We start from the raw sequence: 24,584 nt of genomic DNA on the forward strand, positions 1-24,584 counted from the left end.
GCCTGATAGGCTGCAGTCCATGGGGTCGCTAGAGTCAGACACGACTGAGCGACTTCACTTTCACTTCTCACTTTCATGCACTGGAGAAGGAAATGGCAACCCACTCCAGTGTTCTTGCCTGGAGAATCCCAGGGACGGGGGAGCCTGGTGGGCTGCCGTCTATGGGGTCACACAGTCAGACACGACTGAAGCGACTTAGCAGCAGCAGCAGCAGCAAGTACAAATGGGCCCCTTTTAGAGTTTTACCACCTTTAATAAAGATGACCCAGGTTTCAAAATATATAGAAATCATGACTGTTATCCTGACCTAGTGCATCATTTGTCAGTACGAAGTCATCCTCTTTTTCCCTCAAATACCTATTTGATTCTAGTTTGCCAAATATTAAGGTAAAAAAAAGATGATCCAGGTTTGTGCGGTAAAGAAACCTGTTTAATTAACTCAGTTTATCCCCGAATTTCCCAAATGTATTTGATTTGTACTTTGTCCAAGTTTTATAGTTGAGGTCAGTAGGAGGTAAGTGGAGGTGTGTGTTTATTTCACATGGTTGGGGAAGTCATTTTTTGGCACACCTATTCATCCCTGGAAACGCAAATGTTTTTGCACGGAAAATATTTGAGGGAAATGTGGATCTAGAGATTAAATTCATCACATGTTTACTTACCCTGTCCCTTCTTTCTGATGCTATTCCATTCTAGGTCAGGGGTGGATAACATGTGAATTTGTGAGAAAAATTCCTAGCATAACTGCTCACAAATGGAAATCACCACCCCCACCTCACCTCAAACTGACTAACACAGTCCATAATCTCCTGTGATAAAATGAATCCTCCGTAACTCAAGAAGTTCAGGCATCACAGATCAGGCAGGGCTTATCACTCTAAAGCGTTCCACAGACATTTTCCAAGCATCTATCTTGGGTGAAGCTCAGTGCATTACTAGCCTGTCAGCAGCACACTGGTCTCTGAAGCTCAGAGAAGGTCGGGCCATGCCAAGAAGGTGTCCAGGAGGGATGAAGACTCATGGACCCCCAGAGGCTTCCGAGGAAGAGAATGAGTGGCCAGGCTGGAAGGTGACAGAGACCCTCAAACAAGGTCACGGGGTGGCACTGCCCTGACCACTTGTGTAGAACTTTAGATGGGTCTGGATAGGGTAGCGAACTCACCCCCTGAAAGCAAAATCAATTGACCGCAGAGATTCTGTGAAATCAATCACTGATGGAAATGTCAAGCTAAGAACAAAGAAGGAGTAGAAAAGAAAGAAACAAAAAGAATAGTTTCCATTTGGCATTGATTCTAAGATGCACATTTTTTCACATTTTGACATCTCTGAACTCTCTGAAATTGGCATATATCCTATACAATCTTACAATCGCTGGCCTGCAGGCATCCACGTGACCTAGTTGTCACTGCCTGCATGTGCAAACTTGTTCACAGACATTGCAGTTGTCATCACTTCAGCGGGATTATGTGCGTTGTTGGTACTACATGTGCCAGGTTTAATTGCCGTGTAAAATGTCTTCAGAAAGATTATACCATGATTCAGTATTGAAAAGAAAACTTACAGTGTCTTCAGAAAGGCAGGCAGACAAAGCAGCAAGGCATAAATTTGATATTTGTGAACTGAATATTCATTAGAAGAGAAATGATTGTAATCCATTCTCTCTTGTGAAAAAAACAAAAGCCCAAGTGCTGAAAACCTGCTGCTCACAGTGTGGTCCACGGACCAAGAACATCACCTGGGAGGTTGTTAGAAATGCATAATTTCTCAGGCTCTACCACAAACCCCCACATCAGGAAGAAGCAAGGAATGAATTCTCCCTGAATTTCCAAATGGAAACTATTTCAGACCTCCAGTTTCCAAACTGTGTAAGTAAATTTACTTGCTCATTTGTTACGGCAGCTACAAGAAACGATTACACCAGACTCCAATAGAACTGGTTACCATCACAAGAACTCAGTGGCCCCAGGCAGGATGCAAGTTTCTCACCAAAAAATGTTTTACTAATGCCCTACTTCTAGAGAGTGCCACGTGTGTGCAGGTGTGTGTTAAGTAGCTTCAGTCGTGTCCGATGCTTTACGACCCCATGGACTGTAGCCCACCAGGCTCTTCTGTCCATGGGACTTTCTAGACAAGAATACTGGAGTGGGTAGCCATTCCTTCCTCCAGAGGATCTTCCTGACCAAGGGATAGAACCTGCATCTCTTATGCCTCCTGCATTGGCAGGCAGGTTCTTTACCACTAGTGCCACCTGGGAAGCCAAGAGGGCACCATAGTTAACTTTATTTGTGTGTTTGTTTTGGCTGCTCTGTGAGGCTTGTGGAATCTTAGTTTCCCCACCTGGGATTGAACCCGGCCCCTGCAGTGGAAGCTCAGAGTCCTAACCCCTGGACAGCCAGAGAATTCCCTACAGTTGACTTTAAAAAGAGGCTCACACAGCCTGTGGTACTTCATCCTGAAAGGCAGGTTAAGGTTTTGTTCTCATTTTCACAGCTGAGTAAGCCATGGCCTGGAAAGTGTACGCAATTTAAGAATCAAAAGTGACAGAACCCCAGATGTATTTTGAACCCAAAGGGATTTCTGAAGAATGACACTCCGCCTGTTTCAAGGAAGCCTTAGCAAACTCTGATATAGGCACACTGATTTATAGTTTATAAACCACTATCTGTTGTCTTTATCCCTCTCCCCCATCCCCAGTTTAGTGACAAAAGGCCACGTCTGACAGTGCATTTTACTCCCTGAGGTTTGCTGACACCTGCTGACAAGTGGGAGGATAACAGCGAATAAAGAAGTTTCGTAAAGAGGCTGTCGTGCTGCTGTGCAAAGAGAAGCCAAGGTAAGCTTCACACAGGAGAAGACGATCATGGGTGTAAGAGATGCAACAGCCTCCAGGTCTCTGACCAGGTGGGTGGAGCCAGAGAACCCCCCAGTCATGCCATATAAACACCCTAATGCCCCGTCAGGTGGTCTGACAGGAGCCATTGCAAGTCCTGTGTTCTGGATGATGTGTAATAGGAATTAATTTCTAACAATGCAAGTAGTAAAACTCACTCGTGTAACCTGAGATTATTGCAAGTCAATTCCTCACTTTCCTATAGCACTCAGGTGGGACACGTTCTAGAGTTAACCTAACTAAACTCTTATTAATACAAGGTGTGTTTATATTTTATATTTTTATAAACACACACTAAAACGCCACCCCTTTTACCAATAACAGTTGGATCTAAAGACAGCAGTGATAGCTGAACTTTTAAGAGAGAGAAGTACCACTTTATTCCAGTAGGTGGAACCAGAGATCAGCTGATATATATTGCAGGTCTGTCATCCTGGGCCTTGACAGGTGTTTTCCAGGTTTTTTCCCAGCTCTTGCCAAGCTTTACACTTACTGGGAACAGTGAACAAGGCAGTTGGGAGCTCATATCTCTGCCTGAGAAGACCACCTGGGATGAAGCGGGCAGATGGCAGCGGTCCTGACCTGCAGGGACTCAGAGGGGCTAAGCATGGAATGAGAGTTGGCTGTGCCCAGTGGGGTTTTCAAGATCCCCACAAAAAGGCTCCTGGGGATAAGCAGCCAGGGTTTGGCCATCTGCCACACTTAAGGGGGCAGATTATAACTATCTGAGTCAGATCCAACACGTATGGCCCCTCAACTCTTCTCGTTCTTCCCTTGAATCCCGAATGGGCACGGTGAGTAGGGGGCAGAAAGCAGAGGGGACAGACCTGGGGAGGGGAAATGCTGTAAGTGTGTGGCTATCATTTTGCTATCAGTCTGTGTAATATCCAAAAGGGACGAAGAATGCTGTGACTCAGAAATCCCTCCAGCGGCAGGAAGAACAACGCTAAAGAAAAGTGTCACAACCCAGTGTTGAGAAAGAATGGAGCTGGCCTCTGCTCTTTCCGTGTAGAATCCAGCTTGGATGTGGGGCTTTGGGAGGTGGGCACGGTGCTATCTCTAAAGGAATACTCTCTCCTAGAAAGTCTTAGTGGATTTTTTCCCTTGTGTAGGTTGGAGGTGGTTGATGCGTTATGGTGGCAGAACTTGTTCTGCAGAGATAGTCTGGCTTTTATTGTCCTCTAGCTTGCAATGGCACCCCACTCCAGTACTCTTGCCTGGAAAATCCCATGGACGGAGGAGCCTGGTAGGCTCCAGTCCATGGGGTCGCTGAGGGTCGGACACGACTGAGCAACTTCACTTTCACTTTTCACTTTCATGTATTGGAGAAGGCAATGGCAACCCACTCCAGTGTTCTTGCCTGGAGAATCCCAGGGACGGGGGAGCCTGGTGGGCTGCTGTCTATGGGGTCGCACGGAGTCGGACACGACTGAAGTGACTTAGCAGCAGCAGCAGTTTTGAAGCATCTGCCAAGCACGTGGAGAACACAGGAAAAGTCATGTTTCACATCCTGTCACAAAAGGATAAAATGAGTTGATGTGAGCTAAGTATTTTGCACCTTGCCTGGTACACTGTAGGCGCCCAAGAAACGGAAGCCGCCGTTGTCTCTTTATTGTTTGGTGGTGGTGTTCTGTCGCTAAGTCCTGTCTGACTCTTTGTGACCCCATGGACTGCAGCACGCCAAGCTCTTCTGTCCTCCACTATCTCCCAGAGTTGGGTCAAATTCATGTCCATTGTCGGTGATGCTTTCTAATCATCTCATCCTCTGCCGCCCTCTTCTCCTTTTGCCTTCAATCTTTCCCATCATCAGGACCTTTCCCAGTGATCTGGCTCTTTGAATTAGGTGGCCAAAGTATTTGAGCTTCAGCATCAGTCCTTCAAATGAAATTCAGGGTTGATTTCCTTTAGAATTGACTGATTTGATCTCTTTGCAGTCCAAGGGACTTTCAAGAGGCTTCTCCAGTACCACAATTCCTTATGGAAGATACCATAAAGATACATAATCTCAATTTTATAGTAGGCAGAATAGTTCCTAAAATTCACTAACATCTTTAACTTTACCTATAATTTCAAATTCCTCTCTCTGAATGACAACACTTTTTAGAAAGTGGTTTTTCACTATGGGGATAAAAGTGCCAAATAATTGCCTCTAAATCTAAAATGTTTCACCTGAAGCATTACAGTAAATAGCCTCTTATCTCACCCCACTTCTTCCGGTTCTCTATTCTACTCCAGAGTGATGGCTCAAAAACAGACCAGAACATGACATTGCCTTGCTTTAAAAACTGCTGATACCTCTGTTTCCTGAAGAATGAAGACCGCACACCTCAGCAGGCATGCCATCTCCCATTCAGAACTGCCTTAACAGTGTCGTAGTGCTGGTGATGATGTGATCACAAACACACACACTTACACATAGAAAGAATTAACTCCTCTGTGCTTTTCCTCCTGCGGCTTCCCTAGCCTGCATGCTTTATCTGCCTGGGAAGGTCTCATCTTTCGAGCACCAGCTCATCTGTATCCCTTCACCTGCTCTCTGCAAGTCGTCCCCTGCTCCCTGTGTTCCAGGAAGAGGGTTCGTCACACCCTGTGATAGTTGCATTTTCTTCTTCCTAAGAACCCAGCACAGTACTGACGGACTGTGTGTGTCTAGAATGCCGGGCGCTGAGAATGGATTGCGCTACTCAAGAACGTTTACAAAAAAATAAACAAGAGGACATATTGTTTTTAATGAAAAACATGAAAGCAAACTAAATGAATTTTAAAAGTCATTGAAATGAGAAGAATGAAGCATGTTTGACAGTGTGTACATATTTTAAACTCACAAAATAAGGAGACAAGATGATATGTCTTTCTTTATTGACAAGTAGTTTGATGTGATATTCTATCCAATTTTACTTTAAGCACTGGAATAGTATAATCCAGCCTTAAAATAAGAGCTATTTATTTCCATATTCACCAGGAACAAGTAATTTGTCAAGTGTTTGGGAAAGAATCTGATTTCCTTATTATTGTCAACAGCACAACCGTCTGAATGAGGATGTGGGCTAGTACAAATAAAAACAATGTTTGATACATTTTTTTCTATTTATCTACAGGGATAAAAAGATTAACTAGACTATAGACTGGAATTTTAAAGCCCCCAGAAAACACATTTCCCTAGTTACAAAGAGGACAATGTAGACAGTGAGGAACACTGGGTCAAATTCCTGTAAATGGTACTCAGATTCACAGCATGGAAGTTAAAGGTCATGTTTTGATGACAAAAATGGGACATGGTGAAGCAGAGTAGTTGTGAATTAGTGGGGTTCTCCTCTTCCATCTTCTGCCCAGGAGGAAATAAATCAGTTCATTTTACAAGTGCAGATTATCCTCAAAACTCACACTGGGAATTATGTTCACCTATCTATTAGGATAGAATTAATCAGCAGTGAAACGTATGTCACATTAAAAGCAGAATAGCAGAGAGGAGGCAAAGTATAAATCCTGAACCCTCTAGCAAAATATTGCAAGACGTGACCTTTTAAATTTACAGATGCTTTTTAAAATTTTACAGGAACTTTTTGCAAAAAGGTTGGTGAAGAGTTAGCTGCAATTAGGATTCTTTGCTGCTGCTAAGTCGCTTCAGTCGTGTCCAACTCTGTGCAACGCCACAGACGGCAGCCCAACATGCTCCTCTGTCCCTGGGGGAAGGCAATCACAGATGGATTGGAAGAACTAGGTCCGCAATGGGCAAAGGGCAAACTAAATCAAGTCCTCCTGTAACTAGGCTGCAGAGTGCTCACGATTTCCCAGACCAGGCTTCACTTAGACGTTTCTTGGCTCTTAGTCCCTCTGTCTCTGCCTGGACTGTCCTTTCCCAACCTTCTCTGACTCACAACATCTTACTAATCCTTTATGGCCCAGTGCAAATGACACTTCTGTGACCCTCCCACCCTGACCCTGGGTTCCCCAGAAATAGCACTTCACACATTCCTTTCTTTCAGTATCTATCTCTGAATCATGACTCTTCATTTTAATTCTATCGTGCCCTCTAAACATATCTGGTTTGATCTTTCTGTTGCTAGCACCAGGCTCAGTATGAGCACTCAATGAATGCCTGGTGAAAAAATGGAAAAATTAATAAATGGATGGAAACTAGATTTCTGGACCAAGCCTGCCAGTGTCATTCCTCGTTGAAACTCTCTAATCCTAGTTTCCAGTATCCTTTTGTTATAAGGAAATGCAATTCAATGGTTTCTAAAATAATTACAACTGTAGGATACAAAGGCAGTGTTCTTTATCTGTTAAATATTCTGCCTAACAAACTACCCTAAGACTCAATGGTTCATTATTATTTCTCTAGAGTTTGGTGAGTGTCTTTTCCTGTGGTCTTATCTGGGCTCACTCCTCCAACTACATCCAGCTGGCTGAGAAGGAAGGTTCGAGATGAACTCACTTGTCAGGGGGACTCGATGCTAGCTGTGCACTGGATGCCTTGGTTCGCCTACAGGCTTCCTCCATCCTCTATCCACCCGCCCGACTAGCTTACTTACTTGGACAACTTCCATTACATAAGCCTCTGTTTAGTTATGCATGGTGGTCTCATTGGCCATGGCAAGCCCAGCCAATGTGGGAAGGAAATTACTTAGACTTTACCTATTCATGGACAAAGTGGCAAAGAATTTGCAGTCATTTTTAATCCTCTACATCATAGAAATCTTACTAAATGTGTTGTTGCTGTTATGAATGAATCTTTTATTCCCCCCATCTTGTTTCTTCCTTCCAATATTTCTACTCTTCAACTTAGGTTCTTATCCAGTTTCATTGGTTAGCCTTCCAGGTCATTGTTGTAAACTAGTCCTGAACTTACCAGGAACGTGCCTGCTATTTCACCGCTTACAATGCTGGACACTGATGTAGACATTCTTTACCACTGAGAGAATTCTCTCTCTCTCTTATTTCACTAGGGTTCTTGTTGTTGTTGTTGATTTAATCAGTAATTCATATTGAGTTTTATCAAAAAGAATCTTTGAGTGTGGTTATTTGTTTTCTTCTAAGTTATTGATATGATGGATTATATTGTGGGCTTTCATTCTTATACAGAGACTTGCTCCCCCACCTCCCACCCTTCACTGCCAGGTTGTGTGAATGGCTGGGAGGGAGACGATTGCCCTGCATACAGACTGTCCATCAGTCTCAGTCTTACAATCCCCCCCCTTCTCCCGCTTGCCCCATCTGTCAACATCTCAATCTGTGCTCAGCAATGCAACAGTAACCAGCCACAGGAAGCCATGAAGCACTTGGTATGGATATATTTATATGTATGTGCTTAGTCGCTCAGTCATGTCTCTCTGCAACCCCAGCGACTGTTGCCCGCCAGGCTCCTCTGTCCATGGGGTGTCTTCAAGTAAAGAATACTGAAGTGGGTTGTCATACTCTCCTCCAGGGGATCTTCCCAACCCAGGGATCAAACCCAGGTCTCCCTCATTGCAGATGGATTCTTTACTGTCTGAGCCACCAGGGAAGCCTAAGAATACTGGAATGGGTAGCTTATCCCTTCCCCAGCAGATCTTCCAGACCCAGGAATTGAACTCGGGGTCTCCTGCGTTGCAGGCAGATTCTTTACCAGCTGAGCTACCAGGGAAGCCCCATTTACATATATACCTAATGACATGTATCTGTATCAGACAGCACTGATCTAGCTCAATTCTACTTTCTGGTTGTCAACATTTCCTATTCAGAGACGGTTGAACATATCTGTGATAGATGGTGGCATTAATGGCCTGGATTTGCTCTCATCACCCTTTATGCAGACCCCGGAAGACCCCTTCCCCGCTTACTCTGAGCTTGTTCATGTGACTTAGCAAATGTGAGCAGAGGTGTGCCGAGGGCCTGTGAGTTAGGTTTGCCCTCTGTTGCTGTTAGAACCCTGAAGTCACATGTGAAACAGCCCCAGGCAGTCTCCTGGAGGATGACTCTGAGGAGAGAGAATGCGCTATGCAAGGGGACCTAGCTGTCCTAGCAGAGCCCAGCCCCCAGCCACGTGACTAAGCCCAGACCAGACCTACAGAAGCATCTCCCAGCCAAGCCATAGAATCAAAAGAAATAATGAAAAAGCATTGTTTCAAGCCATGAAATTTTGATACCATTTTTAATGCAGTAAAGGCCAACTGATTCAGTACTCTCAGTCTTTGAGAGATCACACTGTGTAGTGAGGATTGGTCATAATTCACTTTAATCAAAATAATCTCATCTCTTGCAAATAGATTTTAAACTAGCTAAACCTGTCACCAGTATGTCATTTCTTACCAATGCCCTCTGTCTTCATTTGCCTCATCATGCAAAATAGTTCAAAATAGTATCTACCTTATAGGTTTCTCTCAAGAAACTTCCTCCTTGCCCAGGCTTTTATGGACAAGCACTCTCGCCTCTATGAGGTAGGTTTTATTGCCCCTACAATAAGTAACTTTTCACAAGTGATGTGACTAAAAATTCAGCGCTTCTGAATTAGGTCATTACTTCTCCAGGGAGTCTTCCAGCTGACTAATCCTCCAAAGCCAGCCTCCTCCCCACGGGACCAGCAGATGTCCCCAAGGCAAAAGATAGAAGCGTGCATCTTTCAATTAACTGAATCTGTTATTTAGAGCTGAGCGACCAAATAACTTGGCTAGCAGCCCAGTAACATCATGACCAGAACTGTTCATGAATTGTACTCTAATGAAATCAATTGTCCACGAAATTTAAAACATATTCGAAGCAAAACCACATGTACCATGTGGCTGGGATCTGATAATAGAAGAGGGTGTCTATTGACTGACCATCCTTCTACATTTCTTAGAGATTCCAACTCCAGTGTGTTCACTTTCTTTCAATTCTGTCATCTTCATTATACTGGTTGTATTTTGCATCCCCTTAACAAAGTACTATTCCAATTTGGAATTTATATTTGAATTGTGTTGTTCCAATTTGTAATTTTGCATTCACATTGTCCGATTATATTTGAACATTCTACTTTCAGAAATGCCCCATTACATTTTCAATGACTGTGAAAAAATAGTTTCAATTAGCTTTAGACTATTCTGTATTGGCCAATTCTGTATTGGCCAGAATTGGAAATTTCTTGGCCATCCAGCAGCTAGGACTTGGTCCTTTTGCTGTGGTGTCCCAGGGTTCAATCCCTGGTTGGGAAACTAAGATCCCACAAGCCACATGGCAGAGCCAAAAAGAAATTGGTCGGAATCAACTTCAAAGATTTTTGTAAAACTCCTTTGGAAGACAAACTCAATTTTAAAAGTGTGTAGGTTTTCAGCACTTGAATTTGACTTACAGAATGAATTGTTGTTGTTTAGTCGCTAAATAGTGTTCAACTTTTTTTGACTCCATGGACTGTAGCCCACCAGGCTCCTCTGTCTATGGGATTCTCCAGGCAAGAATACTGGAGTGTGTTGCCCTTTCCTTCTCCAGGGAATCTTCCCTACCCAGGGATTGAGCCCGAGTCTCCTGCATTGCCAGGCAGCTTGTTTACTGCTGAGCCACCAGGGAAGACTTACAGAATGAATACCTTGGTCTAAAGGCAAAAGGAATACTAGCCTAGGGCTCAGTTCAGTTCAGTTCAGTCGCTCAGTCGTGTCCGACTCTTTGCGACCCCATGAATCGCAGCATGCCAGGTTTCCCTGTCCATCACCAACTCCCGGAGTTCACTCAAACTCACGTCCATTGAGTCGGTGATGCCATCCAGCCATCTCATCCTCTGTCATCCCCTTCTCCTCCTGCCCCCATTCCCTCCCAGCATCAGGGTCTTTTCCAGTAAGTCAACTCTTCGCATGAGGAGGCCAAAGTACTGGAGTTTCAGCTTTAGCATCATTCCTTCCAAAGAACACCCAGGACTGATCTCCTTTAGGATGGACTGGTTGGATCTCCTTGCAGTCCTAGGGACTCTCAAGAGTCTTCTCCAACACCACAGTTCAAAAGCATCAATTCTTCGACTCTCAGCTTTCTACACAGTCCAACTCTCGCATCCATACATGACCACTGGAAAAACCATAGCCTTAACTAGCCTCGGGTTCAGGTTACTGTAAATGGTACACACACTAACTGGTTTGCAGACTGGGCACACTTGTTCTAATACCATCACCTCATAGGTTGCCTCATAGGTCATTTGCCTCTTTCTTATATCCTGTAGCCACAGAAAACTAGACGGACCAAAATATTGCCTTTTATTTCAAGTCACTACCACATCGTCCATATGAACACACTCCTCTCCACTATGCTCTTGAGACTTCTAGATTCCCATTTTTATTATAAATTTTAGAAATACTAGGTAAAGAGTATAATGAGGTTTAAGCTGATATCATTCAAATACATACTAATTGTGTTGTCACTGTTAATAAAATGCCATTTTAAGTGCCTATTTTATAAAGATTATTTCACTCATCCTTATACCAATCCTGTTGAGTAGAAACTAACTGCTCCATTTTGACTTGAAGAGAAAAGGTCAGCTTCTGAGAGCTCAACTTGGCCCAACAATAAGCAATGCATGGCAGAACCAGTTGACACAGAAAGTCTGCTTTATGTCAAAGCTGGTGCCAGTGGCCTTCACTCCACCATTCTGAAGTCACCTCTCCTCTCTGCACCTCTGAATGTACATTAGGGGAATAAGAGTCTATGCTCTCTCCTTCCAGCCCCAAGGGTAGCTGATCTGCACATACCATGATGGGTTTGCCCATTTCTCCATTGCTAGGCTTTTTCCAGGTCTTTCTTACCCGTCACTGGGTCGGGAAACGAAGTATGCCTGTCTGGTTGTAAACATTATGGTTATTGATTCAGGTGAAGTGAAAGACTGATAAAATGCCTGACTGATGGCATCAAGCTTCACACTGACAAGTTTTGCAAGTTTAACAGGTTCTGTTCTGAAGTGCTTCTACAAGATTGAGGTGGAAAGGAATGCTGAACTGAGGAGAAAGTGATCATTCTCAAAAGCTTATGCTTAGAAAGGTCTCTATTTTTTAAACATTTGCTTTCTAGCTACTTTTAACAAATCTCACGCCAACCATAAAGTGAGTAAAATACACTTCTGCATGTTTTGATGGTCTTCTAGATGTTAGTGATGTATGTAACTCCTTTGTCTCTCATATTTTAGTTATTTCAGTAAAATTCACCCCATTTCTGTCTGCTGATGTGAAACATAGCTGTGCACAGGAATGAAACAGGACAAAGAATTCTCCAGAGCAATTCTACAGTTTTCTACCTGTCAGAGAACAAACATGTTCTGCAAATGTCCAGGCAAAGGGGTTATTTTGTCCTCCAATCAGGAGGGAGACACCTTTTATGCCCCTTTTTTCATTCCCAAGTCTGGAAGATCTTTCAGTCAAAACAAGTGCTTGTTAAATTTACTCACTTTTACTTCATCCAAATATAATTAAATCTTATGGGATGTATGTTCCCCATACAGCCACTATAATTCTATCCGGTATCTTTGAGCTAAAATTTCCCCTTTAAACTTTCTAACTTAAGTTTATGGGCTAGCAGTATATGGTCTTCACCTGTGCTATTAGATTCAGTGCATTCCTCACATGTGTTTAGAATTCACATAGCATGACATTATAAACATAACATTGGGTAATTCACAGGGTTGTTGTATCTGCTTAGCAACCACAGGAAAGTCTATTCAGGGTTTCAGGAAGAAAAGGGGAAAATATATTTCTTATTCTTTTAAATATACTGTACTCACCATTATTATGAACAACATTAATAAAAATGACCTTCCAAAAAAAGAAATAATGAAAAAATGAGAAAATTGGATGTATGGCTTCTCTGCTTACCAGTCCACAACATATTTCCCAAATATTAATGTAATCTTGAAGTTCAAAGTCAATGCCAAATGTGAATTTTGAAGCTCATGACTGATTTATATACTGAATCTTGCCCTTGCTGTTTGTTGCTGAGTAAAGAATATCTCTGGACTTCCCTGGTGGCTCAGACAGTAAAGAATCTGTCCGCAACGCGGGAGACCTGGTTTCGATCCCTGGGATGGGAAGATCTTCTGGAGGAGGAAACGGCTACCCACTCCGGTATTTTTGCCTGGAGAATTCCATGGACAGAGGAGCCTGGGAAGGCTACAGTCTGTGGGGCCACAAAGAGTCAGACACAACTGAGCGACTTTCATTTCACTTCAAAGAGGGTTTCTATATCATGTGTAAACATGAAAAATACTTGGGAAAACACCACCCAATTTTCTTTCTGGTGTTTGTTCATATTGTTAATTGTGTGTACATTTCTGTGGATGACAATGTGACAGAACTCCGCTCTCTCCCACTTTTCACATATGGCCTAATTATAGCCATAAAAGACTGTGCACTCACAATTATGGAAGAAAAATTTGTGTCATAAGAATGTGGGACTGGACTTCAAAGTTAGAGAAATTGTGAAACATAGTTGGCCATGAATTTTTAAAAGTCATCTTTTTCCAATTTAAAAAAGCCTAGTGGTAGGAGGGTTCACGATGGAGGGAAAACATGTATACCCATGGCTGATTGATACAGATGTATCACAAAAACCATCACAATATTATAAAGTAATTCTCTTCAAATTAAAATAAATAAATGCTTTTAAAAACCTAGAATAAGGAAATTTTGAAAATGTATAAAAGTTCAAAGAAAATAAAGATTGGTTCTGAAATCTATCACTCCAAATACAGCTAACATTTTGGTATATCTTCTTCTAGTATTTTCCTATGCATAAACTTTCTTTTTAACCTAATTGGTTTCATGCTACAGTACTATTTTGTAATCTGCTTATTATAAGGGGCACTACAGTGAATATCCTTATTGCTAAACAGTTCTACATGCTGTTTATTTCCTTGGAGAAAAATACCTGAAAGGCTAATTGAAAAATCAAAGAGAAGGCACATAATTAAGGCTTTCAAAACAAACTGCAGTGTTATTTGTGAAATATAATACTCTATTTCCTCTAGTGACTTTTCCAAATCTAGCCTAAAGTATAGCATTTTTTCCCCTTAACTTGTCAATTTTGTTTATTTATTTAATGTTTTTATTTGGCTGCTTGGGGTTTTAGTTGCGGTTCTTTTTTTTTTTTTTTTTAAGTTTCAGTATGTGGGATCTTTCTACCTGTGGCATGTGGGAACGTGTCCAATTTAAAAGGAGAAAAAATGGTTCATGCACATTTTATTTTGCATTTATGTGAATAAAAGGGTCATTTAGTTGATCACTCTGAATGTGTTTATTAGATATTTATTCTCTTCTGTGATTGTGCATTTTCTTTGCCCATTTTTCATTGCAATATTGTGTTTTTATTGATTCGCCAGAGAGATATGAAATATTAACCTCTTTTCTGCCACAAAAACAGAAAGAATTGTCCTAATGAAACAGAGAAGGACCCTATGATCCCTCGCCTCATGTCTTCAACCTGCCTTTTGCCTGTAGAAACCTTTAGCCAAATAATACATTTAATCGGAGAAATGAGAAAATGCAGAAATAGAGGAAAACAGTCAAATGAGACCAAATAATAATAGTTTAGTTATTAAGTAAATGCAAGAACGTTTAGTTTCTTTTCAGGGGCTATAGATCATATCCTAAGCCATGTCTTTTGTGCTGTTTTGTAGATATTGAAACCCCTACCAGGCTGAAGAAGTTAATCTCATAACCAGACTGCAGCCATGTCATAAGCTGCTGTAATTCAGAGAAATGGGAATGGCCTCAGAGAAATGGGAATAAACCGACCCTGAAACTAAAGATTAACTGTACTTAAAACAATCAAAATGAAACTGCTCAGATGACCACGTGGCCAATTTCAAGATGTCTCTGCTGTTTCTGCATGTAGCCTCTCTTCTCTGTCTATAAAATCTCTTTTCGACTGACTGTGGGTGGCAGGGTGTGGTAAGGGAAGTCTGCCTTCGGACAGGAGTTTGCCCTTCCAACCAGGTTGCTGGCCTGAAAAAGAAAGCAAACCTTCCTTTCCATCAATCTTGGCTCTATTGGCTTTTAAGTGGAGAGCAGCAGGACCCACTTTAGCTAATAGACTTTGGCGCCCAACGTGAGGCTGTGCTCTCGCGATATTGGGCTCCCAGCATTTTCCCCTATCAGAACACGGTCATGATGGCCAGGATGGCTGCAAGGAACTCACTGCTCAAGGCCCACTGGCCCCAAGAAAGGACTTTGGGGGATACCATTTGTTTCAAGGATCCAGAGCAGTCTCCTCTGCTCGGCACCGGCTGCAAACATACACATTTCCTTGGTGGAATGGAAACATGCGCCTGGACAAGCTGACAAGCTCCACACCCAAGTAAGTCCATCTGTGTGCACTTCGGCAAACTTCTCTTTTGAGCATAAGGTGCTTTTTGAGCGTTTTACAATTGGTTCTGATGAGTGTCTACCATTGAGAACTGTTTGTGAGCACTGAATGTCATTTGAGCATTTTGCCAATTGGTTCTGATGGGTGTCTATTGTTGATGATTGTTTGTGAGCACAAAGTGTTATTATTGGTCATTTTGGCCAGTTGGTTCTGATATATGTCTGATGTGGAGGGCCATTTTTGTGGAGGAGGTGTCTGTTTGGGACTCAGTATTGGTTATTCTCTTGGCACATTTGTGATGGTTCTATCTACTGGTGTGTATACATGTATTCCATTTGTGTAATCAGTATCTTTGTTGTCTTTTGTAAAATGGGAAGTTCAGGTTCAATTTATTAGAAAGCTTTAGCTATGAAATCACAATTAAAGACAAAAAAATTAAAGAAATAGAAAGATTTTGTAAACATTACAAAATTACAATTAAAAATTACAATTAAAGACAAAAAAAATAAAGAAATAGAAAGATTTTGTAAACAATGTACGGCAACAGTATTCTTGAAACTCCAGAGAAGATTGTTTAAGATGAAACTCTTGAAATTCCAACACTGGTTCTTTTTGTATATGCAGTTAGAGAAAGCTAGCTTGATAAAATACTGTTTTCAGGATTCTGACCGTAAGAGCAAAAATAAGCCTAGGAGAAAGCTTGACGTTAACTCTTATCATGTCCTTGAAATACAGACAATCCCACTTTGCCTGGGACTTTAGGTTTGAGTTAAATAGTAGAATTTCAAAAGATGTTTGGGATTCTTAAACACACATCTTGTTTCACATTAAAGAGAAATTATGCTATGAGAAAAAAATTCAAGTTTTTAGAGGTTATGGGATATGTTCTAAGTTTGCCAATCAGTAAATGCTGGTAAAACAGTTTAATTACTTGTTTCTTGGTTTTGTTAAGGCTTTTAAATGTTAAAAATTGTCATATGTAATTAAAGCTACTAAAAATGATAAGGAAAGCATTTCAGTGTGTAAAGCAAGTAGGATATGTGTTGTTGGTGAGAGAAGATACAAAGAATGGAGATATTTTTGTGAGGAAAAATGATGATAATTTTGTCCTAGAGCTGCTTGTTTCTGGATGGGGAATACTTAGCTGATCTTGTAAGATTGTAAGTTTCTTTCTCTAACTTTGAGTATTCCAAAGGGCCCCTAGGCATCTCAAAAGAATCATTAAGGTAACTAGGATTATTTGATATGATAAATTATATGGAAAGCATAAAAGAATTCTAATGGTTAAGAAATTTAAAGAATTCTAGTGGAAAGTGATTCTTTTGCTTCAAACCATATTTTTGACCCCAATGTTTAGGATGAAAAAAATTGTCTAGGGAAGTTGTCACAGGGTATAACTACTCATTATGTATATTACTGCTGGCTTATAAGTTTACTGCTAAAAGCACATGTACCATTCTTGTGTGACAATTGGGTATAAGTGATCAAAAGTATAAGCTATAAAATTTCTCCATCAGAATACCTCTATACTTGTTTGTCATGTCTGATTAGTTTTCCCCCAGTGTGGATAACTAGGCCAGGGTATAAACGAAAGATACGCCTAGCACCAAGGGACCTGAATGGACCCCGAGCAGGCAACTGAGCCACTCTGGCAATGCTAAAAAAAGGTACTGATTACCAATGCTTTCTATGGAGAGATTTGCAGTTTAGAGGGGAAAGTGGTGGAAGAAATTTTCACATGTTGAGGTATGGGGAAGTCATTCTGGTTTATACATGACTTAATTTGAACTTCAGCATAACCAAAACAGCCTGTTTATGGTCTGTTAAACATACATTGTACATCTGCTTTAACCATTAAGGGGAAAAAACATTCTGAGAATAATGTAAAGCTGAATTTTGATTATCATCTTCATTGTAATATGTCTAAAATTTTCAGATGTTTGTCTATGTACCATGATAAAGTAATCAAGTTTTCATAATATGAAATATTGATTTAAGTGAACCTAGTCCATGGTGTGGTAAATCTTTTTGCCCTACAGTAGATAGAAATGGACAGAGTTGAAGGGAAGCAGGCTACGTAAGCACAGCTGCTGATTCCTGGGACCAGCCCTACCCCCACCACACATCCACAACTTTGTAAAGGAGGCAACCTTCATGCTAGACCAAGAAGAATTAGAAGCCTCTAGAAGATAAAACTTAAGCAGATTTTTTTTTCCTTTATAAGTGTCATAATATCCTGTGATACCTTCTTATATGTAAAAGAGGAATGGCAAGTAGATGCTTGCTTTAGATGAATAACCACACAGAAATGATATAGAATAAATTTAAATTTATTTACTAGGGATTTCCCTGGAGTTCAGTGGTTCTGAATCACTTTGCTGCACACCTGAAACCAACACAGCATTGTAAATCAACTATACTTCAGTCTTAAAAAAAAGGTTAACCATCAATTATACTTCATGTCATTGGTGGAAATTTTGCAACAATTTGTTGGTTTAGTTGATGTAATGAAAACATTTTAGGGACTTCCCTGGTGCTGCAGTGGTTAAGACTCCATTCTTCCACTGCAAGAAGATGATACCACATGCTGAATAAAATAAATAATAAATACATTGATTTACTATCAGCATCATTATTCACAATAGACAAAAGGTGAAAACAACCCATGTCCATTGATTAATAAGTGAATAAGCAAAATTTGGTCTATACATACAGTAAATATTACTAAACCTTAAAAAGGAAGAAAATTCTGATACATGCTACAACGTGGATGAAACTTAAGGACATTGAGCTAAAAGAAATGTCAGTTACTAAAGGATAAATATTGTGTAATTCCACTTTTATAACTTGGATACATTAGTCAAAGTCAGAGACACAAAGTAGAATGATGGTTATCAGGGGCTGGGAGGACAGGAGAGTTGTTTGATAGGTAGAGAATTTCGTCGCCACGCAGGGAGCTCGACACCGTCTCCTGGCGAGAGGACAGGAGCTGCAAATCCTTGGGACACACAGGGACAAGGAGGTATTTCTCTCAAATATAGGGAATATACTTTTCATTTGCTGGACTTTTTCCGTTGTCTTATTATTCACGTTCTTGTGCACTATAAATTAGACTCCTATGCACTATGAACCGGAGAAGGCAATGGCGACCCACTCCAGTACTCTTGCCTGGAAAATTCCATGGATGGAGGAGCCCGGTAGGCTGCAGTCCATGGGGTCGCTAAGAGTCGGACACGACTGAGCGACTTCACTTTCACTCTTCACTTTCATGCATTGGAGAAGGACATGGCAACCCACTCCAGTGTTCTTGCCTGGAGAATCCCATGGACGGCGGAGCCTGGTGGGCTGCCGTCTATGGGGTCACACAGAGTCGGACACGACTGAAGCAACTTAGCAGCAGCAGCAGCAGAGAATTTCAGTCTTGCAAGATGAAAAGTTTTCTGGAGATTCAGTGATGGGAATGCCCTTAACATTACTGAACTGTACACTTAAATAAGTAAGAAGATACATTTCATGTTCTGTGTATTTTACTATGATTGTTTAAATGATGTGTGTTGTATCTTCCTTTTTCTGGGTAGGATTTTACAAAATTTATTTCACTATTTAACTAAAAATATTTATTGAGTATCTCCTATGAGCTAGGTACCATTCCAGCTGCTGAGATATAGCCAGCAGGGTACCAAGCACTTATTTGTAACTTAACAATGCAATGGTATAAAAAGAATATAAATAGGTCAATATGCAATTAATAAGAAAATATTTGGTAGTGGTAAGTTCTATATGGAAAATAAACTAGGGTGATATGATACTGGGCTAGCTGGGGGGCTACTTTAAATTGGATGTCCAAGGTTATCTATTGTCTACAATATTTTGCACACAAAGCTTGAAACCAGTTGTCAGGCTAGAGGTCATCAAGGAAAACTAATGCCACATGAGTGGTCTTCATTCACTTCAGGCACTATTTAAAACTAGAGGATGATCAGAGTTTAATTTTTTTTTCATAGTTTAATTTTTATTCTATGACCTACTGAACTGGATTTGCCATTGGAAGACTAACATATTAACAGGGTCTTAATATGTGGACAGAGTGAAATATAAAGACCTGATAAAGGAACTCTGAGGATACCTCATAATGGCATACTGATCTTTGCTCCCCAAATTTGCAACAAGACCCAGCCCCTGTAGGCTAACAGGGGACCAACATTGGTCCCCTGGGAATCTTTGTTGTTGCTATTTAGTTGCTAATTGTGTCTGACTCTTTTTTGACCCCATGGACTATAGTCCACCAGGCTTCTCTGTCCATAGGGCACCGTAAACAGATTCCTGTCTTATCATAGGCCCCTTTGCAGAAAAGAAAGCTATTCTAGGGCCTGAGGATCATTTACACAGCAGGTACTAATCTCAGAAATAATTCATCCTTGCTGCACAGTGATTCATGCTGTTTTTCACTCAGCTTTGCGATGAACTCAGAGGCACAGGGAACAAAGAGCCCAGGTCTAGAATCAGATGCTGTGCTTAATGCAATCATCTTTTATTACTATAGAAAGTCACCCACACAGGGCTACACTTTTTTTTTGTCATAAATATTGGAATTACCCTAAATCTCATTGTTTTCTATGCTGGAAAAAAAGCCTTTCAAATAATAAACAACTTTACTAAAATGCATTAACAGTTTATTTTGACCAGGCAACCATGTGTAAGAGAATTGTGTGGATACTATGTGAAAGGACACAGAGCGGAAAGAGAGAAAATGGGTTTGTGGAATGACTGCTTCGGGCCAGGCCATCAAAGAATTTATCCTTGTCCTGGACAACTAGATGATTCAAGTAATAAAGAATTATGACAAGTGTTACAATAGAAGAGAGGGTGTGTATGGAAGTCCAATAGGAAGAGTTAATCCATGGGATAGAGAAGCTCCCCTGGAGAAAATGGCATTTAAGCAAAGATCTGAGAGATGCACTGGATTTGGGAATTGGCAAGTAGGACTCTAGGAAAAGAAAAGAGCGTATACCCAGGTCTAGAGACAAAAGGGAGCACAACACACCAGAAAAAAAAAGGGAAATCCAGTCTTCCTGAGTTGTGGTATGAGGAGGTGGGGGGGTAGTTGGAGAAATTAACCCTTGTGTATTGTTGGTGGGAATGTAAAATATGCAGCTACTGTGGAAAACAGCAAAGTATTTCTTCAAAAAAATGGAAAATAGAGTTACCGTATGATCCAGCAATTCCACTTCTGGAGAACTGAAAGCAGGGATTCTAAGAGATATTGCTATACCCTATGCATAGAAGGATCATTTGCAGGAGCCAAACAGTGGAAGCAACCAAAGTGTGCATCACAGGCTGAATGGATGAACAAAATGTGGTCCATACCTGCAATGGACTATTATTCAGCCTTAAAAAGGAAAGGAATTCTGATACATGCTTATGAACATGGGTGAAACAGGAAACCATCATGCTAAGAGAAATAAGCCAGTCATAAATACTGTATGATTCCACTTGCATGAAATATCTAGAGGATTCAAACTCATCAAGACAGAAAGTAAAATGGCAGTTGCCCCAGGCTAGGGGTAGGAGAGTTGGTTGTTGGTAATTTATTGGTTGGGTTGGGGAGTTACTGACAAATGAATAGTTTCAGTTTGGAGAAATGAAAAAATTCAGGAGATGGCTGATGGGAATGGTAGAATACTTATGTTATAAGTATGTTATTAACTTATGTTAATAAGTATACTTAATTCCAATGAGTTGTATGCTTAAAATGGTTAAGACGGTAAATTCCATGTTTATGTGTATCTTACCACAATTTTTTGAATTTAAAAATTTTCAAAAAAACAAAAGACCCATCCTTGGTATTGTCCATTCCTAGAATGTTCAAAATTACTTCAAACTAATGCTTAACTTTGCTCTTTTAGAAATCATTTTAAACAGTTGTAAAGGTTAACACACTTCCATTGTAAGAAATACAGAAAATGAGGAAAACATTGTTAAAGGATAATTTTTAGGAAAATGTAAAATCCTGATTCTCACACAAATATAAAATGAATGTCAAAGATTTTATTTAACTTATTGTGGAAACCAGTATGATGTAACTCTTCATCCCAGAAACACTCGCTTTGATTCTTTTGTATCAAGGTTAATCCGGAGTATGACATGTTTTTTAAGCAAATGAAACAAAATACACAAGTGCAACACTCCGGGACACACTACTCGACCGAGTGGACCCTCGGTGCACACCTGCCCAGCGCACCCCGGGAGGTTCCATCCATTTGGCCACGAGTAGCTGCAAGCTAACAGCGCAAAACTTCGGGGGATCTCTCTTGCGGGGAGTGGAGGGAAGACAGGCTACAGGTGCACGGTCGACCGTCAGGGACCGGAGAAAAGCTTTAGCCGCTGAGAAGCAGGAACCTGCTCAGCGCCGGCCAGGTGCGCCGGGCTGTCCGGGTGGTACCGCCCCTTTCCTTCCCCGCCCACGGCCGGCGGGCCCAGCGGAGGGGCAGGGGCGGGGCGACCTTTGCTCGGTTCGGCCCAGAGGGGCCCTTGCAGTTTCCGGCTCGCCACTCCCGGACCTCCCGCCCCTCCCACCCGAACGGGTTGGGCCGCGGCTGCTGCAGCGTCCCCACCTCCGACTGCAGTTTCGATCAGACTCGCCCTCGAACTGGTTTCGATCAGGCGGCCGGGCTGGAGGCAGGGCGGAGCGGCTGGGACGCTCGGAGCAAACTAGGGACGCGCGGCCGAGAGCGGACAGTCCTGCGCTGGAGACAAAGAGCGGCGGGAGGAGAACCGAGTGCAGGAGCGCGGGCGTGGCTGCGGTGGCGAGCGTGCGGACTTCAGGGAGTTGGAGCCCGGAGCGCTCTCTGGGGGCGCGAGGGCTAGAGATTGCCAGTCAGCGGCAGGTGCGCCACCCAGGATGCGGACGCCGGTGGTGATGACGCTGGGCATGGTACTCGCGCCCTGTGGGCTGTTACTCACCCTGACCAGCACGCTGACGCCCGGCTGGAGGCTGGTGAAGGGCTTCCTCGACCAGCCGCTGGACCTGGTGCTGTACCAGGGCCTGTGGGACATGTGCCGCGAGCAGAGCAGTCGCGAGCGCCAGTGCGGCCAGCCGGACGACCTCGGCTACTTCGCCGCGGAGCCGGTGCGCGTGGCGCGGGGACTGATGGTCACGTCGCTGGCCGTCACGGGCCTGGGGCTGCTGCTGGCGACGCTCGGCGTGCGCTGCTGGAGGGACGAGCCCCACTTCGTGCTGGCCGGCCTCTCCGGCGTTGTGCTCTTCACCGCGGGCCTCTTGAGTCTCATCCCAGTCTCCTGGTACAACCACTTCTTGGCAGATCGCACCGTCCTGCCGGCCCAGCCCAGCCCGGTCACGGTGCAGGTCGGCTACAGCCTGGTGCTGGGCTACCTGGGCAGCTGCCTGCTGCTGCTGGGCGGCTTCTCGCTGGCGCTCAGCTTCGCGCCCTGGTGCGCTGAGCGCTGTGACAGCTGCCGCAAGGCGCCCTCCAGCAGCGCGCGCCGCAGCAGCATTAGCACAGTGTACATCGACGGGCCAGAGCCCGCACTCACGCCGGCCATCAAGTATTATAGTGATGGCCAGCACCGGCCGCGGCCTGATCAGCTGGGCGCCACCAGCCAGCGCAAGGCCGGCTTCCCGATGCCCCGGCCCCCACCCAAAGCCTACAGCAACCCGGTGGACGTGCTCGAAGGGGAGAACGCTACAAACTCCGAACCCGGCTCGTCTTCCCGCAGCACTCGGCCCTGCGGCAGCACGCTGCCCTGCGACTCGGACGTGTAGGCGGCACCCCAAGCCTGTACTGGCTCAGCCCTGTCTCACCAGGATCCAACCTTCCCTTTCCGCTGAAAACACCTGGCTCGGAGTCGGACCCTGGGACACATTCCTGTAACTGGTTTGGAGGGCCATCTTCCTTTCCTGTGGCCAAACTAGATTCCTTGGACTCTTGGTTCAGGTTGGGTTTGGTTTTCTTTTTAAAGAGTTTAGTGTTCCTCCCCAGAGGAATCAAGGCCCTCTTCTGGAGCGACAGGCATTTCGTACTTTTAGCTGGAGACATAGAAAGAGTGACTTTGCATCCCGTTGATAATAATGTCAAAATAAGCAAATGGAGGCTTGAAACAACAATATTCTGAAATGCCTATGAACCTTGGATCAGTATAATTATTATTAATTTCCCCCCACTGTATAATTCATTTTCATGCAAACTCTCAGGAGACTAGTATGTTTCTGGTTATATTTGAAGGAGGCTCTTAGAATAAACATAGAGCCATGCAAATACCAGCAGCTTTAGTGACTCTAATGGAACGAAGTAACCTGATTAACTCATATTTACATTTCCTCAGGTATAAAGAGGATTTATCCTTGTATCACTCACTCCAGAGTTTCTCTTCTAGATGCCAGAAGGAGAATGAAGGGACAAATGCTGTGTTGTTCTATTTCTTGGCTACCTCACACTGGCCATAAAGAGCTATATATTAAATATTTGGAACAAAATGGAACCTGTTAATCTCATTAGGCTAATGTACATGTGTATATATCTCTTATTTATAAATAAAATTTGAGAGCAAGAGTTTCACTATACTCACAGAAGCATTTGTCTCCTGCACAACCTTTGGAAGGTTAAGCTTTCATTACTAACAGTTTCCTGGCTGCCTACACAGGCTGAAATCTAGCACTCACATCTTTGCACCTCTTAGCTAAGATTACTAAAACTAGCCAATGGGCCACTTCAATCTTTGACTGCTTTATTTTCAGGTTCATGCTGTTTTCTGTGTAAAGCCAAGTCTATTGTTGAAAAAACTAGAAGCACCAGTTTCCACATGAGGTGAGACTAGAAATCTTTTCCTCTTGTAACAGTGCTGCCTAAAATCACAGGTAGGCAGCTATGTGTACAATGAGCGGGACTAAATCTCCAGCAGGGCCGGCTCCAATTCCAAGTGGTTGATTGAAGGGCTGTCTTGAACTGAACTGAATGGTAGCCAATTCAGAGGTAGGAGCATTCACCTCAGTAGACACTGACAACACAGCTATAATAGAACTAACTCAGCAGCACATGCAGAGTGTTAGAAGTGGAAGGAATAATGCAGGTTCATTTTCTTTGCCATTTTGTACTGGAGTCACCTGTTTCTTTTTGCAACCAAGCTTGAGTGTGCTGGTATATCACTGGGGAATCTTTTTCAAATGCAAATTCTGATTCAGTAGGTCTGGAGTGAGTCCTGAAACTGATTTCCTAACTAGCTCCCAGGAGATGCCAATGCTGCCGTTTCACAGGCCCCCTCTTGGGGCTGCATGGCTTTCCTTGGGACTGTGCCTCACTCAAATTTCAATCCCAACTGGCAGCATGTAATCAGATCTTTGAGAACTATTGCCTAGATGAGTTTGGGGACTTGATTTAGGGAATCA

The 24,584-nt window shown here is 42.7% G+C and overlaps 1 protein-coding gene across 1 annotated transcript; it reads left to right on the forward strand.

Annotated features, from left to right (window-relative positions):
* The first annotated feature begins 21,345 nt into the window (after positions 1 to 21,345).
* CLDN23 (claudin 23) lies at positions 21,346 to 23,762 on the forward strand. The gene has a single exon (XM_002698685.7). It carries the CDS (start codon positions 22,083 to 22,085, stop codon positions 22,962 to 22,964), a length of 882 nt encoding a protein of 293 aa, XP_002698731.1. The 5' UTR covers positions 21,346 to 22,082; the 3' UTR covers positions 22,965 to 23,762.
* Positions 23,763 to 24,584: the final 822 nt, after the last annotated feature.

The sequence above is a fragment of the Bos taurus genome, chromosome 27 (assembly GCF_002263795.3).
Source record: "Bos taurus isolate L1 Dominette 01449 registration number 42190680 breed Hereford chromosome 27, ARS-UCD2.0, whole genome shotgun sequence".
NCBI classification, from domain to species: domain Eukaryota; kingdom Metazoa; phylum Chordata; class Mammalia; order Artiodactyla; family Bovidae; genus Bos; species Bos taurus.